The sequence below is a fragment of the Rattus norvegicus genome, chromosome 7 (assembly GCF_021556685.1).
Source record: "Rattus norvegicus strain SHRSP/BbbUtx chromosome 7, alternate assembly SHRSP_T2T, whole genome shotgun sequence".
Lineage (NCBI taxonomy): Eukaryota > Metazoa > Chordata > Mammalia > Rodentia > Muridae > Rattus > Rattus norvegicus.
The window spans coordinates 140,356,540-140,369,845 of NC_141540.1; the positions used below are offsets into that span (position 1 = coordinate 140,356,540).

At 53.0% G+C, this 13,306-nt stretch overlaps 1 protein-coding gene across 1 annotated transcript; it reads left to right on the top strand.

The window, feature by feature from the left end:
• Nucleotides 1–456: 456 nt before the first annotated feature.
• On the top strand, nt 457–3,388 carry Aqp6 (aquaporin 6). Its single transcript, NM_022181.2, has 4 exons — nt 457–984; nt 1,659–1,817; nt 2,073–2,153; nt 2,848–3,388. Exons 1-4 carry the CDS (start codon nt 592–594, stop codon nt 3,043–3,045), a joined length of 831 nt encoding a protein of 276 aa, NP_071517.1. The 5' UTR covers nt 457–591; the 3' UTR covers nt 3,046–3,388.
• The last annotated feature ends 9,918 nt before the right edge of the window (nt 3,389–13,306 follow it).

Here is a 13,306-nt window from a genome sequence, read left to right on the forward strand (position 1 = left end):
CAGCCTCAGTCAAGCTGATCATTCCTGCCTGTGGACCGGAAGTGATGTTGTAGAGGGGATGGTGGAAAGAACTTAATTTCACACTTAGGCTTAAGGAGTACAGAACACACTCCTCTTTTTTGAGGGAAAGGCTAGGCAATTAGGACACAGGCAGCCCTGAAGCAGGCCTTGGACTCGGGGTTCTCAGTGACCTTGCTGTCCCCTAAGCTGACAGTAGGGATCTGGTTTCCAGTCTCCAAGTCCCCAACTCCCAGGCTAAACTTCTTTTGGCACATAGTCCTGGGAGGTTCCACCTCAGCGCTCAGTGCTCCCGCTGATTAGTCTGGCCCCCTCCTGTCAGGTGAGCTAAAGCCGGAGTAGACACGTGAGCACCCTGTACCTCCTACCCCCAGACACGCACAATGTCATCAGCAGGCTCCCCCTCCGTGCCAGCAGCTTGCTCCTAAGGCCAGCAGTGTGCTGGGGGCACCTCAGCTGGGCTGGTGAGGCTGCCAGAGAAAGGGAGGCCAGTAGAGTTGGGGAGGGGTCAAGAGACCAGGAGGATCGGAGAGAATCAGGGAGAAGAGGCAGCAGACCCGAAGGCGACCAGCCATGGAGCCTGGGCTGTGTAACAGGGCTTACCTGCTGGTTGGCGGGCTTTGGACCGCCATCAGCAAGGCGCTTTTTGCTGAGTTCCTGGCCACAGGGCTGTACGTTTTCTTTGGTGTGGGCTCCGTCCTGCCCTGGCCCGTGGCGCTTCCCTCTGTGCTGCAGGTTGCCATCACGTTCAACCTGGCCACAGCCACAGCTGTGCAGATCTCCTGGAAGACCAGCGGGGCCCACGCCAACCCCGCTGTGACCCTGGCCTACCTCGTGGGATCCCACATCTCTCTGCCCCGGGCTGTGGCCTACATAGCTGCTCAGCTGGCTGGGGCTACAGTTGGGGCTGCTCTTCTTTATGGGGTAACTCCAGGAGGTGTCCGAGAGACCCTTGGAGTCAACGTGGTAGGTGCAAAGAGGCCCAGGCACATGGCAGGCGATAGGGCACCCGAGTGAGGTTAGACGGTGAAGGTGGGAGGCCAGGCGGGGAAATAAAGCAGCGGCGCACCCGTAACTGCGTAACTGCGCCGAGCAGGTTCCGGGGTTCCGCAGGCCGGAGAGAAATGGCAACACGGTGTGATAAGCAGATGGGACATTGAGGCAATACAGGGCGGGGGGGGGGGGGGGGAATAGGAAGGACCAGGCTGCTAAGAGCTGGCAGGGAGGAGCGCAGAGCTGGGCTTGAGGGAAAGGGAAAGACCCTAGCTAACTGGCCTTGTACTTTCTGTGTCCTGCTGGTTTCCCAGTTTCCTAGGCCTGCTTCACTCCCCTAATTGTCTCTGCTCCATCTACCACTACCCGCGGCCCCTCCATTCTCTCCTCAAGCTCTCTCACTCCTTTACTTCGGTGGCAGCCTCCCGCCCCCACCCCCAACCGCAGGCCCCACTCGATGGCAGAGTGGGAGACCCGCCAGGCAGGCGCTTGCACAGGGAGCATCCGGATGTGGTGTGAGCCCGCTGCACAGACCTCCTTAGGTTCTGATGTGGTGTCAGCCCTCAGCAGAGGGGAGTAAGACTAGGGAGTCTCACTGTCCTGTGCTCAGAGCCCAAGTCCACTCCTGTGCAATCCTCTCTGCCAAGGTCCACAACAGCACCTCGACTGGCCAGGCGGTGGCCGTGGAGCTGGTTCTGACGCTGCAGTTGGTTCTCTGTGTCTTTGCTTCCATGGACAGTCGGCAGACCTTGGGCTCCCCAGCTGCCATGATTGGGACCTCTGTGGCACTGGGCCATCTCATTGGGGTAAGGGACAAAGGGGGACACCATACATGTGCACATACTGGAGCCCTCCCTGGAAAACCCTAAGGCCTTAAAGGCTATAGGATCCTAAAAGGACAGGAAATGTCTCTCCCTGAGCCCCTCATGTCTTGTGGCTCAAGGAACGCCCTATAATATGGGACTAGTGTGGGGGGTGAGGGTCTGAGCTAGGGCAATGAGGAACGTCCTCCTCCAGGCTGCCCCAATCTCTTCATTCTTTGCCCTACACTTCCTCACCAGATCTACTTCACTGGCTGTTCCATGAACCCAGCTCGCTCCTTCGGCCCTGCGGTCATTGTTGGGAAGTTTGCAGTCCATTGGGTGAGGTCCTCCACTGGTAGCCTCAAGCTTGTGTGTGTGTGTGTGTGTGTGTGTGTGTGTGTGTGTGTGTGTGTGTGTGTGTCAGGGGGGTAGGCAGAAGGAATGGAGATAGCAGGTTTCGCCATTAGGAGAACCACATAGAGTTAAAATAAACCAGCTCCTGCCCCCGGGTTATTTAAACCCCTCAGGAGTGCAGGTTTCCCTACATTCAAAAAGCCAAGGTGAGTGTCCTGGCTTGCACCAGCTTTCAGCTCCAATATCCTGCAGTATCCAGGGACTCACACAAAATGGGCCAGGGCAGAAACTGCAGCCCTGGCCCAGGCTTTCTTCTTCTGGCTGTTTCCTTCTTCACTTTCTCCAGCTGGACCAAATTTCAAACTTGAATAAAGAAAAGACAAACAGAAATAGACCACACAGAAGCACAGACAGAAACAGCAATAGTCAGAGCTAAAACAGGAGAGGTGAGAGGAAGACGTAGGGGTGGGTGAGGAGACTGGAGGCCAGCTTTAGTTTTGGCAGCACCGTCCAAGGCCCCGCTCCAGAGACTGCATGGTCTCCACACCCCTGGGCTCATAGTTCTCAGGTTCCTGCCTTGTAGGGCTTTAGTGAGTCTCTGGGGCTGGGGTTGGGAAGCCATTGGTGCTGGCAGGTTTCTGAAACTACCTTGTGCTCACGCCTACGTCTCTCTCCTCAGATCTTCTGGGTAGGACCGCTCACAGGGGCTGTCCTGGCTTCGCTGATCTACAACTTTATCTTGTTTCCTGACACCAAGACCGTAGCCCAGCGATTGGCCATCCTTGTGGGTACCACAAAGGTGGAGAAAGTGGTAGACCTGGAGCCCCAGAAGAAAGAATCACAGACGAACTCAGAGGACACAGAAGTGAGCGTGTAACAGCCTCTGGCCCCTTGGGCTTCCAGGGCAGGCTGCCTTGTATGGTGTCCCTGGTGTGTGTGGGATCTGTCCTAACAGTAGGTACCAATCTTTATCTATCCCTGACCAAACAGTTGTTCCCTTTCCATTTTTCCTCTCTTGAGATACACTATGCAACCTGACCTTCTGTTCACAATGCTCCCCAAACCCTGCTGGCCTCAGTCTCTTGCCCTGTGAAATGGCTGGGACTAGCTTCTACATTGACAGACAGAAAGAATCTGGAGGTTAAATCCATCCAGTTAGTTTTCCAAGGCCTTCCTTGCCTTCCCTCTTTTCTTCTTTCAGTGTTTAATTTTTACCTGTGATATGTTTCCTCCAACCATTTTCTTTCATGCTTTGCCTTTGTTGATCCCCTCCCTGGCTCCCCTCCCAGTACCTCCTGGCCACTTCCTGCTGGCCCTTACCTTACCCTCCTGAGGTCCTCCACCTCTGCTTTAACATTGCTTTCATGTTACACGTATTCTGTTGCTGTCTTCCCCCAGTCCCCCCAGTCCCTACTGACTGGTCCCCTAGTCTACCCCAGTCCCCCTCCCTAGTCCCCCAGTCTACCCCAGCCCCCCAATACCCTTCCCTAGTCCTCTAGTCTACCCCAGTCCCCCTAGTCCCCCAGTCTATCCCAGTTCCCCCCCCCAGTCCTCCCTCTGTAGTCCCCCAGTCTATCCCAGTCCTGCCCAGCCCCCACCCAGTCCCCTAGTCTACTCCAGTCCCCCAGTCTTCCCTAGTCCCTCAATCCCCTCTAGTCCCCTCTGCCTTGTCCCCCAGTTCTCCCTCCCTAGTCTCCCAGGCTATCCCAGTTCCCCCCAGTCTCCCCTCCCTTGTCCTCCCAGCCCCTCCAGTCCCTCTACTTCCCCCTACATGCCTTCTCACTCTCATGGTCACGGTTCTAGTTTCATAACTCTTTTTCATTTCTTAATGGCAAGAGCAAAGGGAGACAGAAATCACACAGCAGCACCCAGTGGGCATCCTGGGCCTCTGGGTCCCGGACTTGAAGAAAGGAGGACTGGGGCCCAAATATCCATTCTGCTTGGACTCTGATGAGGGAGCTTCAGAACCCCCAAACTTTCCCCTCTGAGAAGAGGGGGATACCAATTACTGGGATAGCCCAAGCTTCTCTGTTCTAGGTGTGGTTTGGTGTTTCTCAAGGACAAAGGTCACTCTTACAAAAGGCCTCTGTTCCTACTTCCCAAATGCTCACCTGGGACAAGGTGACACAGAGGAACCTTCTCATGGGACGCTCTCGTCCATTGCACACACACACTCCCCCGCCCCCACTCCCACCATGCCCCACTCCGTCTATACCCTGGGCCAGAAGCCTCTGAAGTCTGATTCTCAGCATTGTGGCTCCAAAGAAGCTCTTAAGTCCTATTAAACAATGAGACCATAGAATGACCCAGAAAGTGGAGATTACAGGTTTAACGTCTCTAAAAGACCGTGGGAGTTGAATTGTTTTGGCTCCATGTTGATGGCTGCTGCACAACTACTCTGCCAATCAAAGGAGGTCGTGGGGTGGCGGGGCATCCTCTCCTGGATTTCAGCTTATCCACTGTAAAATGGGCACACTTCTCCCTCGGGAGCACGGTGACAAGGACGAGTTAGAGAACACTTTGGGGAGTTAAATGCTGATAGAACACTTCAATAAATGATGATTATTACTGTAATTATTGGGTTTGGATACAATTGCTGTTGGTAATGGGAGAGAGGGGGAGGGGGATGCTTGAGAAGGAGGGGAAGAGGGAAGGAGGAGGGGGATGCTTGAGAGGGGGGAAGAGAAGTGGGAAGGGGGAGGGGATGCTTGAGAGGGAGAAGGAGGGGGAGGGGGATGCTTGAGAAGGAGGGGAAGAGGGAAGGGGGAGGGGGATGCTTGAGAGGGGGGAAGAGAAGTGGGAAGGGGGAGGGGGATGCTTGAGAGGGAGAAGGAGGGGGAGGGGGATGCTTGAGAGAAACTCTGCCTCCTTCTCTCTGATGTCTACTGACCTGGGAGCTTTGTGGGGGTGGGATTAGGGGAGGGGCCCTGGAATGAGAGATAAGCCAATTCAAGTCAGTTCTCATCTCTATGGCACCCATCACCATGGTACCCTGAGATGCAGCAGCCAAATCCATTAGACAGAGAGAGAGAGAGAGAGAGAGAGAGAGAGAGAGATGCTGAAGTCCTTTTCCGCATCTTCCAATGGGCCAGGATGAGGGAGTAAGGGAGGGGCCGCCAGAGTCCTTCAAGGGCAGGTTGGTAGAGACAATCTGGGATTACTGCAGTGGCCATGGGGTGGCCGTGGCCCAGCATCTATGTTCCACATTCTGTGATATCATTGGTGCCAAGGACTATCCACGTCCCTCCGAGCTGAATCCTTCTCATTCGTCTTCACAATCTCAAAAAGCCCCAGGGTGTCCTGCTTCTTGTGTCCTTTTATAAGCAGGGACACCTGTGTGTGTGTATGTGTGTATGTGTGTCTGTGTGTGTCTGTAAGTGTGTCTATGTCTCTGTGTATCTCTGTGTGTCTCTGTGTGTGTCCATGTGTGTGTGTCTGTGTGTCTGTGTCTATGTGTGTCTGTGTGTGTCTGTGTGTATCTGTGCGTGTCTGTGTGTATCTCTGTGTGTCTCTGTGTGTGTCCGTGTGTGTGTCTGTGTGTCTGTGTCTATGTGTGTCTGTGTGTGTCTGTGTGTATCTGTGTGTGTGTGTCTGTGTGTCTTTGTGTGTGTGTGTGGATGTGTGCCTCTGTATGTGTGTGTCTGTGTCTCTGTGTATGTGTGTCTCTTTCTCTCTCTGTGTGTGTATGTGTGTCTGTGTCTCCGTGTGTATATGTGTATATGAGTGTGCACCTCTGTGTGTCTGTATGTGTGGCATGTCTGTGTGTGTGTTCATCTATGTACAAGTGAGTGAACAATACATGATTGGCTCGCCAGCGGTCACTTGACTCCATTGCATAGACCCCTAAGGTGTCCCTAGCTCCCCGGATTAGAAATTTCTAAAATAGAGCCCCATGGAGTCTCAGACGAGCTGCAGCCCTGCAAGAAAGAGGCAGGGGCTGGAGTGTTGTAGCAGGGAGCTCCTGCAGTAGGCTTTTAAGCCTCTTGACAAATTATCTCTGTGCCCCCAGAGTCGAGCACACACTGGGTGCTCAATAAAAGTTTGATGAATGAGTGACTGAGGCTGGGCGGCTGGGGAGGGACAATTGATCAAGAAGAGGGAAAGTCAGAACTCGCAGCTCCAAATGAGCCTAAATGACAGCAGCTGAGAAGTCTCTGCTTCCATGCAGGGATGGGAAGAGGGCGGCAGCCAGAGTTCGTGTCTCCACCCACCACTCTGGAGCAGCAATCCTGGAATTTAGGTGTGGGAGGCATGGAGGTCCTTGAGCTCACGGATGCGCACTAGGAACCAGGAGTATTAAACACACAGCCTTGCTCCTTCAAAGAGAGGGATGCAGTCAGGTGGGGGGGGGGGGGGCGCACAGCCTTTGATCCCAGCCCTCGGGAGGCAGAAGCAGGTGGATCTCTGCTTAGAAGCCAGCTCGGGGGCTGGAGAGATGGCTCAGCGGTTAAGAGCACCGACTGCTCTTCCAGAGGTCCCGAGTTCAATTCCCAGCAACCACATGGTGGCTCACAACCATCTGTAATAGGATCTGATGCCCTCTCTGGTGTGTCTGAAGACAGCTACAGTGTACTCACATATATAAAATAAATAAATATTTAAAAAAAAGAAGAAGCCAGCCTGGTCTACAGAGGGAGTTCCAGGACAGCCAGGGCTACACAAAGGAACCCTGAATGAATCAATCAATCAAAAAAAAAAAAAATACAATACCATGCATAGCCTGTTATCTGCCCAGAGTGGAAGTGGTTAAGAATCTGAAGTCCTCTGTACTCCCTGCACAGTGGACAAGACCACATAGGATCACCTAAATCCTTCTCATGAACTTGTTAGGCTCCATCTTGTTAGCCTGTCACACGGACTTTACAAAGAATTCCAGGGTAGCTGTGCACACAGGACTGAGTTATTATCGCCAGGAAAATTTTCACCAAAATGTGCTGTGCTTAGATATGGCTGCTCCTCCTGGTCAGACTCCTGAAGTTTGAGCCAACACCAGCTACCTTGTGTTTAACCAAACTGCCTTCTCGCCTCCCGTAGATGGTTGGTTACTCTGCTGGCTATGGTGGTCACAGAGATCCCCCAAAGGGACCCAAAAGAGCAAGGGGGTGGTTAGAGGGAGAGCAGGGAACCATTTTCACTGATAGTCCTTTAGCACCCTCGGTAGGGAAGGAGGAGAGGAGGGGTAGGCTTCCTGAGAAAAGAGGAACTTGGAATCAGAGTGAGAAATCGAAGGTTAGCCTCTCCTTTCCCAGACACTTTACTAGGGCAGCCATCTGTTTGGACAAGGGGAGAGTTGACCTTCGGTGTTCCGATCTCGGGGCTCCAGCTGGAGAAGTAGGCTTCACCACCACAGTCCCTGGGGCTGGTTGGGGACAAAGGGTCTGGGGAGGACAGAGAGACCCACCAGGCAGGCCCTCAGTGCTCGCCTCCTGTTTCTCATTTGTCAGGGGAAGTTTTTAATTAATGGTGTGTAATCGGATCTGGTCCTTCTTCCTGCTGAGTACTGCTTTCAATCAGTGGGGCCATCTGCGGTGGCAATTCATAATTCTCTCGAGGGGGAGGGGGACTCAGGATGGGTGCCTTGGTGATTAATACAATTAGCCTTTTATGTTGATGATTGTCTTAGCAGGAGCAGATGAGGCGAGCCCAGAGCCCAGGCAGTTACTTCTGATTGGCTGGCAGGAAGCCCCTTGCTGCCCCACTCCCAACCTGCCCCCAATGCTGGCCTTTAACTTACAGACCAAGTATAAAGGGGACAGGGCTCATCCGGACAGAGCATACTGGGCAAGATGGGAGAGGCCAGAGAGGGGCCAGCCTCTGGGATCTATTTGGTCCCCAGGTGTAAGGGAAAACAGGGACCAAACCAGAGATTTACCTTTCAAGAAAATCACTTTGCCTTACAGGATTCTTCCGCCAAGGCTGAAGAAAAAGATAGGGCTGGTGTGTACCTCTGCCTGCTGAGTGCTTGCCTAGTATGTGCAAAGCCCTCCGTTTGACCTCCAGCACCACATAAACGTGGCGTGGTGGCACTCAGAAAATAAGGACAGGAGGCCTGGTCTTACTCTGTAGCCTCAAAGGTGAAGAGAAATGTCCTCCTGCCTCAGTCGCCCAAGGGACGGTAGGCTCTCGAGGTTTCTGGGTCATGGACTAATTTACTCGTCTGGAAAACTCAGCAGTGAAGAGACAGCCAGGCTAGATAGCTTTTGTGACACCTGTTGTTACCATACGTGACACAGAGTCGGATCCCACAGCTCCTATCCCCACAGTGGGAGACGCCATTTCATCCACGTGAGCACAGCAGCTTCCTGTGTGGTTCCTGGCAAAGCCAGGGCTGTTACTAAGGAAGAGAGCACTGCCTCCTTTCCATACCCTGGGCTGAGCCGAGCCGTGGAGTGGCGTGTGTGTGTGTGTGTGTGTGTGTGTGTGTGTGTGTGTGTGTGTGCATGTTTTCCTGGAAATGAGGTGGACCCCAAAGAAAAGGTGACATGTCACACACAAGAAGAAAAATAATTAACAATGACCTTAGAGCAGAGAAGCGAATCATTGGAAAGATGGTGGCTGGCTTGGAGGAGCTTCAGGACTGAAGGGGGCTGGGAGCAATAGTGAAAAGGAGGGTTTTGAGGATTGGAACTTCATATGAAAGAAAACTCACACACACATATACACACGCACACACACACAACACACACACACAAGAACTGGAGATGGGAGAACAGCTGACCCCACTGTGGGTGCCCTCAGCACAGCCCCCACATATGCTATATGGACCCCCAGACCTGCATGTGTACCGGCAAGGTCCAAAACAGCCTTCAAACACTGAGAGGGTGTTAGATTTGACATGTAGATTCCATGAGAAGGGAGGCCTGTGCGAGAACTCAGAGAGCAGAGGAGCCCCGCCAAGCCCCCAGAGTCTAGCCCTCTGCACCCCACAGGATTCCCCGAGCTGGCTTGCACTCCTAGCTTCTCACAGTCTGTGATAGGCCTGAGCCAGCTTCCAGGATAGCCTACAGCTCCATGGGGCTGCGTCCATGGGGCAGGAGGGGGAGTCCGGGGTGGGTAATCCTTCTTCCGTCACAGATAGCCCCTCCCCCAGCTATTTTCCACTCCATAAAATGGCCTTGGTCTTCTGGGTTCCTAACTTTATGAGGTGTGAAGTTTGCAGAAGATTTGAAGAGTGACTCAGAGAGCCACTTCCAAGACACCACTTCCAGCCTGCGATTCTTAGAGGACCCTCTCCCGTCAGCCAAGGACAAGGCTGTTCCCGTTACTGAACAACTGGTTCAGACCAGCCGGCTGTGCAGGTGTCCTAGCTGATAAGACACTGGCCACCCATGGCAGGAAGGACTGCCCCTCATGTTGACGGCTGGAGCACCACACAAAGATCAGGACAGTATAACACCAGCCACAGCACGCGCGCGCGCACACACACACACACACACACACACACACACACACACACACATACACACACACACATCGAGCGGGGCACATGGAATCCCAGCCACTCTGGAGGCTGAGGCAGGAGGATCCCTTGAGCTGCGCATGCATGGGTGTAATCTCTTCCATTTTCCTACCACACGGCCTTGACTTTATTTTCAAGGGATTACAAAGACCTTCCAGGTTTCAGAAACTTGCCTTGGACCCCAGCAGGGAAGTCCGCTCTCTTCCTGCTGAGGCTTACTTAGATTTCTTCACCCAGGACCGCTGCGCCTCGCTTCACTTCCTGTTGGTTGTTACGTTTGTGGGAATTTCCGGGGACCTTTTCCATTTGGGAATGCAATCTTTTGTTCACAATATGAAGATGTTTCTTCTCTGTCTCCTCATCGCCCTGGTAGTGGTTTTTATAAAACAAGATACATCGAACTGCACAGAGTTGTATGGTTAATGAATAAAGCAACAGTGATTAGAGACAGACAGACAGACAGACAGACAGACAGACAGAAGCAGATGGAGAGAGACAGACAGGGGCAGAGAGCACTGATATCTGATCCCGGTTTGAGGAATAGCATAGAGCAATATCCTTGCCATCTTTAACAAAGTCAAAAGATGTCATGTTGGTCAGGCTGCCTGCTGGTGACCTTGAACTCCTGATGGGAGGCTCCACTGGGTGAGGGAAAAGGATTACCCACAACACTGCCCCCACCCGCTCTCCTCCATAGCTCAGAGCAACTCTGGGGAGTGCAGGGTAAGAGAAAACCAGAGCTTGATAGATTTTTTTTTTTTTAACCTACAGCTAAGGGCCAGCTGTGGGCTGCATCAGAGGAAGGCAGAGAGGAAGAGCTAATCAAGACAAAGAATCCAGCCACACTGGGGCCACTCTGGGCAGCCATGGCAGGAGGTCGGCACGGCCAAGATCTGCAATCACTTCTCGGGGAGAGGGCTACACAGGGCAGAGTCACATTCAGCAAAGCTGTGGAAGCCAGGCCCTGCCAGTGAGGGTTACAGGAGTCTGATGACATTAATTAATACATTGCAGTTAGTGGGCAGAAGAGAGGAATAAAATATGGTATTTCAGAGCTCTGATGGGGACCGGTGAAGTAAAGACTCTCAGGGAGAAGGCAGGGCAGAGAACAGTAACTCCCATCCCAGCCCTAGACACGAAACAGGGCCCAGACAGGCCAGAGCCCAGCCGAGGACGGAGATCTCGGATGTCAGAGTCAAGAGTCCTGGGCTGAATGTTCTCTGCCTGGGTACAGCTTCCATGGCCCTCACCAGCTGAACCTCTCCCTGGACTCCAGCCTTACATCATGGCTGTGGAGACTGTCAGCTTCCGGCTCTCCCTCACTCTACCCCAGTTCTGCCCTGGCACTCAACACCCTTTCGCTAGATTATCTGAGCACCTGTCACAGAAAGGCCTTCTAAAACAAAATGATATTTTTAGTCTACTAACTTTTGGACGTGTTTCCCTGACCTCAGTGTCTGTCCCATGCTAGAGGATTCGTTTTCCAAGTCACAGCTTTCCCTTGGTCTCATTTTTGTGGCAACATGTAGCCCAGGCAGGTCTCAAACTTGTAAGAATCCTCCTGCCTCGGTCTCCCTGGAGTCATCCAGATGTACGTCAGTGGGAGAGACCTTCTTTGGGTATTCTGGACTTGACGAGAGAACTGGACAAGGATCATAAGGGACGCTCCCAACAGACTGCTCAGATGTGATGTCTTACTCCTATAGACTGTTCCGTGACCTCCATCACTGATCTCCGTACGAGTGTTTCTCCCCTTCTTGGTTCTTTGCTCTGGGGAATGGTGACAGGGACACACTTTGACACTGTCTTAGAAGCCACCTGTCTGCTTCTTTATGCTAGGATATTTTATAGATTCTTAGTGGCTCTGCTGTCCCTGGAGCAGCTGTGCTCAGACAAGGGATGCCCTGGTACCAGGAACTGAACCCCTGGATTGAATCCCCAGTCTCCGTCCTTAGCATGCACTGCTCACTGTGTCTTAGTTACGTTCCACCAGCCAAGACCCACACATCTCATACAAGAGAACATTTAATCTGTGGGTTCACAGTCTCAGGGGTTTGGTGTCTATGACCACCATGGTAGGAAACATGACAGCAGGCCAGCAGCCACCGTGTTACAGGGAAGCAGTAAGCAGACAAGAGGAGAAGACAACCAGGAGGCAGAAGTAGAGAGCTTGGCAGGCTTCTGAAGCCCAGAGCCCACCCCCCACCCCCAGTGACACAACCCCTCCAGCAAGGCCACACCTCGGAATCTTCCCAAACAGTTCCACCCAGTGGGGACCAAGCGTTCAAACATACAACACGACGTGGGCCGTTATGTTTTGAACCACCACATACCGGAACTATCCTAACATGTCTTTGATCATGGCAAGGTGGCAGGTTGCCAGCTAACAGAACAGCTTATGCTTCCAACCAAACTAACACGGAATGCAGGTGTATATGCTGTGATCTTACAAGCCAACCAGAAAAAACAAAAACATAAACAAAGGGTACATTGTAAAACCCCACTGATTATAAGGTGCCCTGAGTCTCCTAGGTATTAGCCAGGCATTTTAAAAGCACATCTTATAATCAATGAAATGATTGTTTCTCCTTCAAATCTTGAGTCTAAATCAGTCTAATCAGTCTAAGTCGGGAAGGCCTCAAGTCTTGCTCTCAGAGGGATGGCCACCACCTCCCTAGCCTCTCCCACTGCCTGTTGCAATGTCGGCTTCAGGTTTTCCAGACTGCGCCTCGGAATCCTTTTCAAAAAGGCAAGACAAAACACAAGCCATGCCAAACTGGAGCCGTCTTCTTTTTCACGGCAGAACATTTCCACTTTGTTGCCTGTAGACTTTTCTTCGGTGAGCACAAAGCCAGGACGCCCAAAGAGAAAGGGGGCACCCGGTGAACAGACAAGAAGACGGAGGGGTGCCTCCCCACACCTGGAACTCCAAGCAGACAGCCACCCCATTGCCACTGTGGTGGACAGAGCATGACACAGGGGAGGGACAGCCTAGGGGACAGCAAAAGGAAGGTGTCCTCCGCTGTACAGAGAAGCCTGAGCATTGCTGTAAATGAGCTGATACAGTGCAGCAAAGGGAGCCAGGGAAGCTCCACCATGTCCTCCCCACCCTCCACTCCACTGATGGCCCATGGCAGCAATGCTGTAGACCTACTCAGGGTTGGGCTGGAGCAAGTTCAATGGACGGAGGCCAATCAGCCACCCACCGTCCTAACTCCTGTAGACAGCTGTGCAGGGTGACAGAAGGAAGATCTTGCTCTCTGGGTCTGGGGAGAAGCATGAGAACAGAGAAACAAGGTTTGAGGGGGGGTGGGAAAGCAGTCCCCACCCTCCCCCATTTTATACGGTGGCGGGCACTGGGGAGGGGGGTTGCAGAGCGGTCTTCTGGTCCTTCAGCACCTCAGCCGAGGACAGCTGCTCTTCTGGGGTTGGTGAGCCGTCGGTTGGTCTTTCTCAAGGCATCCAGGGTGTTCTCATCAACCTAGCTGCTCCTTGTCTAAAATGTCCAGCGGGTGGTGGACTCTTCCACACTCAGCTCCTGTGGTTTGGGTGCATGCCTAGAGCTTGAACCTGCTTGCACACTTGACCGAGCATGTCGGCTTGTGCACTGGAGCTGCTCTGTCCCTGTCACACATCTGTCAAGGTTCCATTAAGTCAGTGCTGGAGCACACCGGAGCTC

What these genes read in the sequence shown, in the direction of transcription:
- Aqp6 (NM_022181.2), top strand. Translation starts at nt 592, where the DNA reads ATGGAGCCTGGGCTGTGTAACAGGGCTTACCTGCTGGTTGGCGGGCTT. An exon ending in AGACCCTTGGAGTCAACGTG is followed by an intron (nt 985 to 1,658) that starts GTAGGTGCAAAG and finishes CTCTCTGCCAAG; the next exon opens with GTCCACAACAGCACCTCGAC. An exon ending in GGAAGTTTGCAGTCCATTGG is followed by an intron (nt 2,154 to 2,847) that starts GTGAGGTCCTCC and finishes CTCTCTCCTCAG; the next exon opens with ATCTTCTGGGTAGGACCGCT.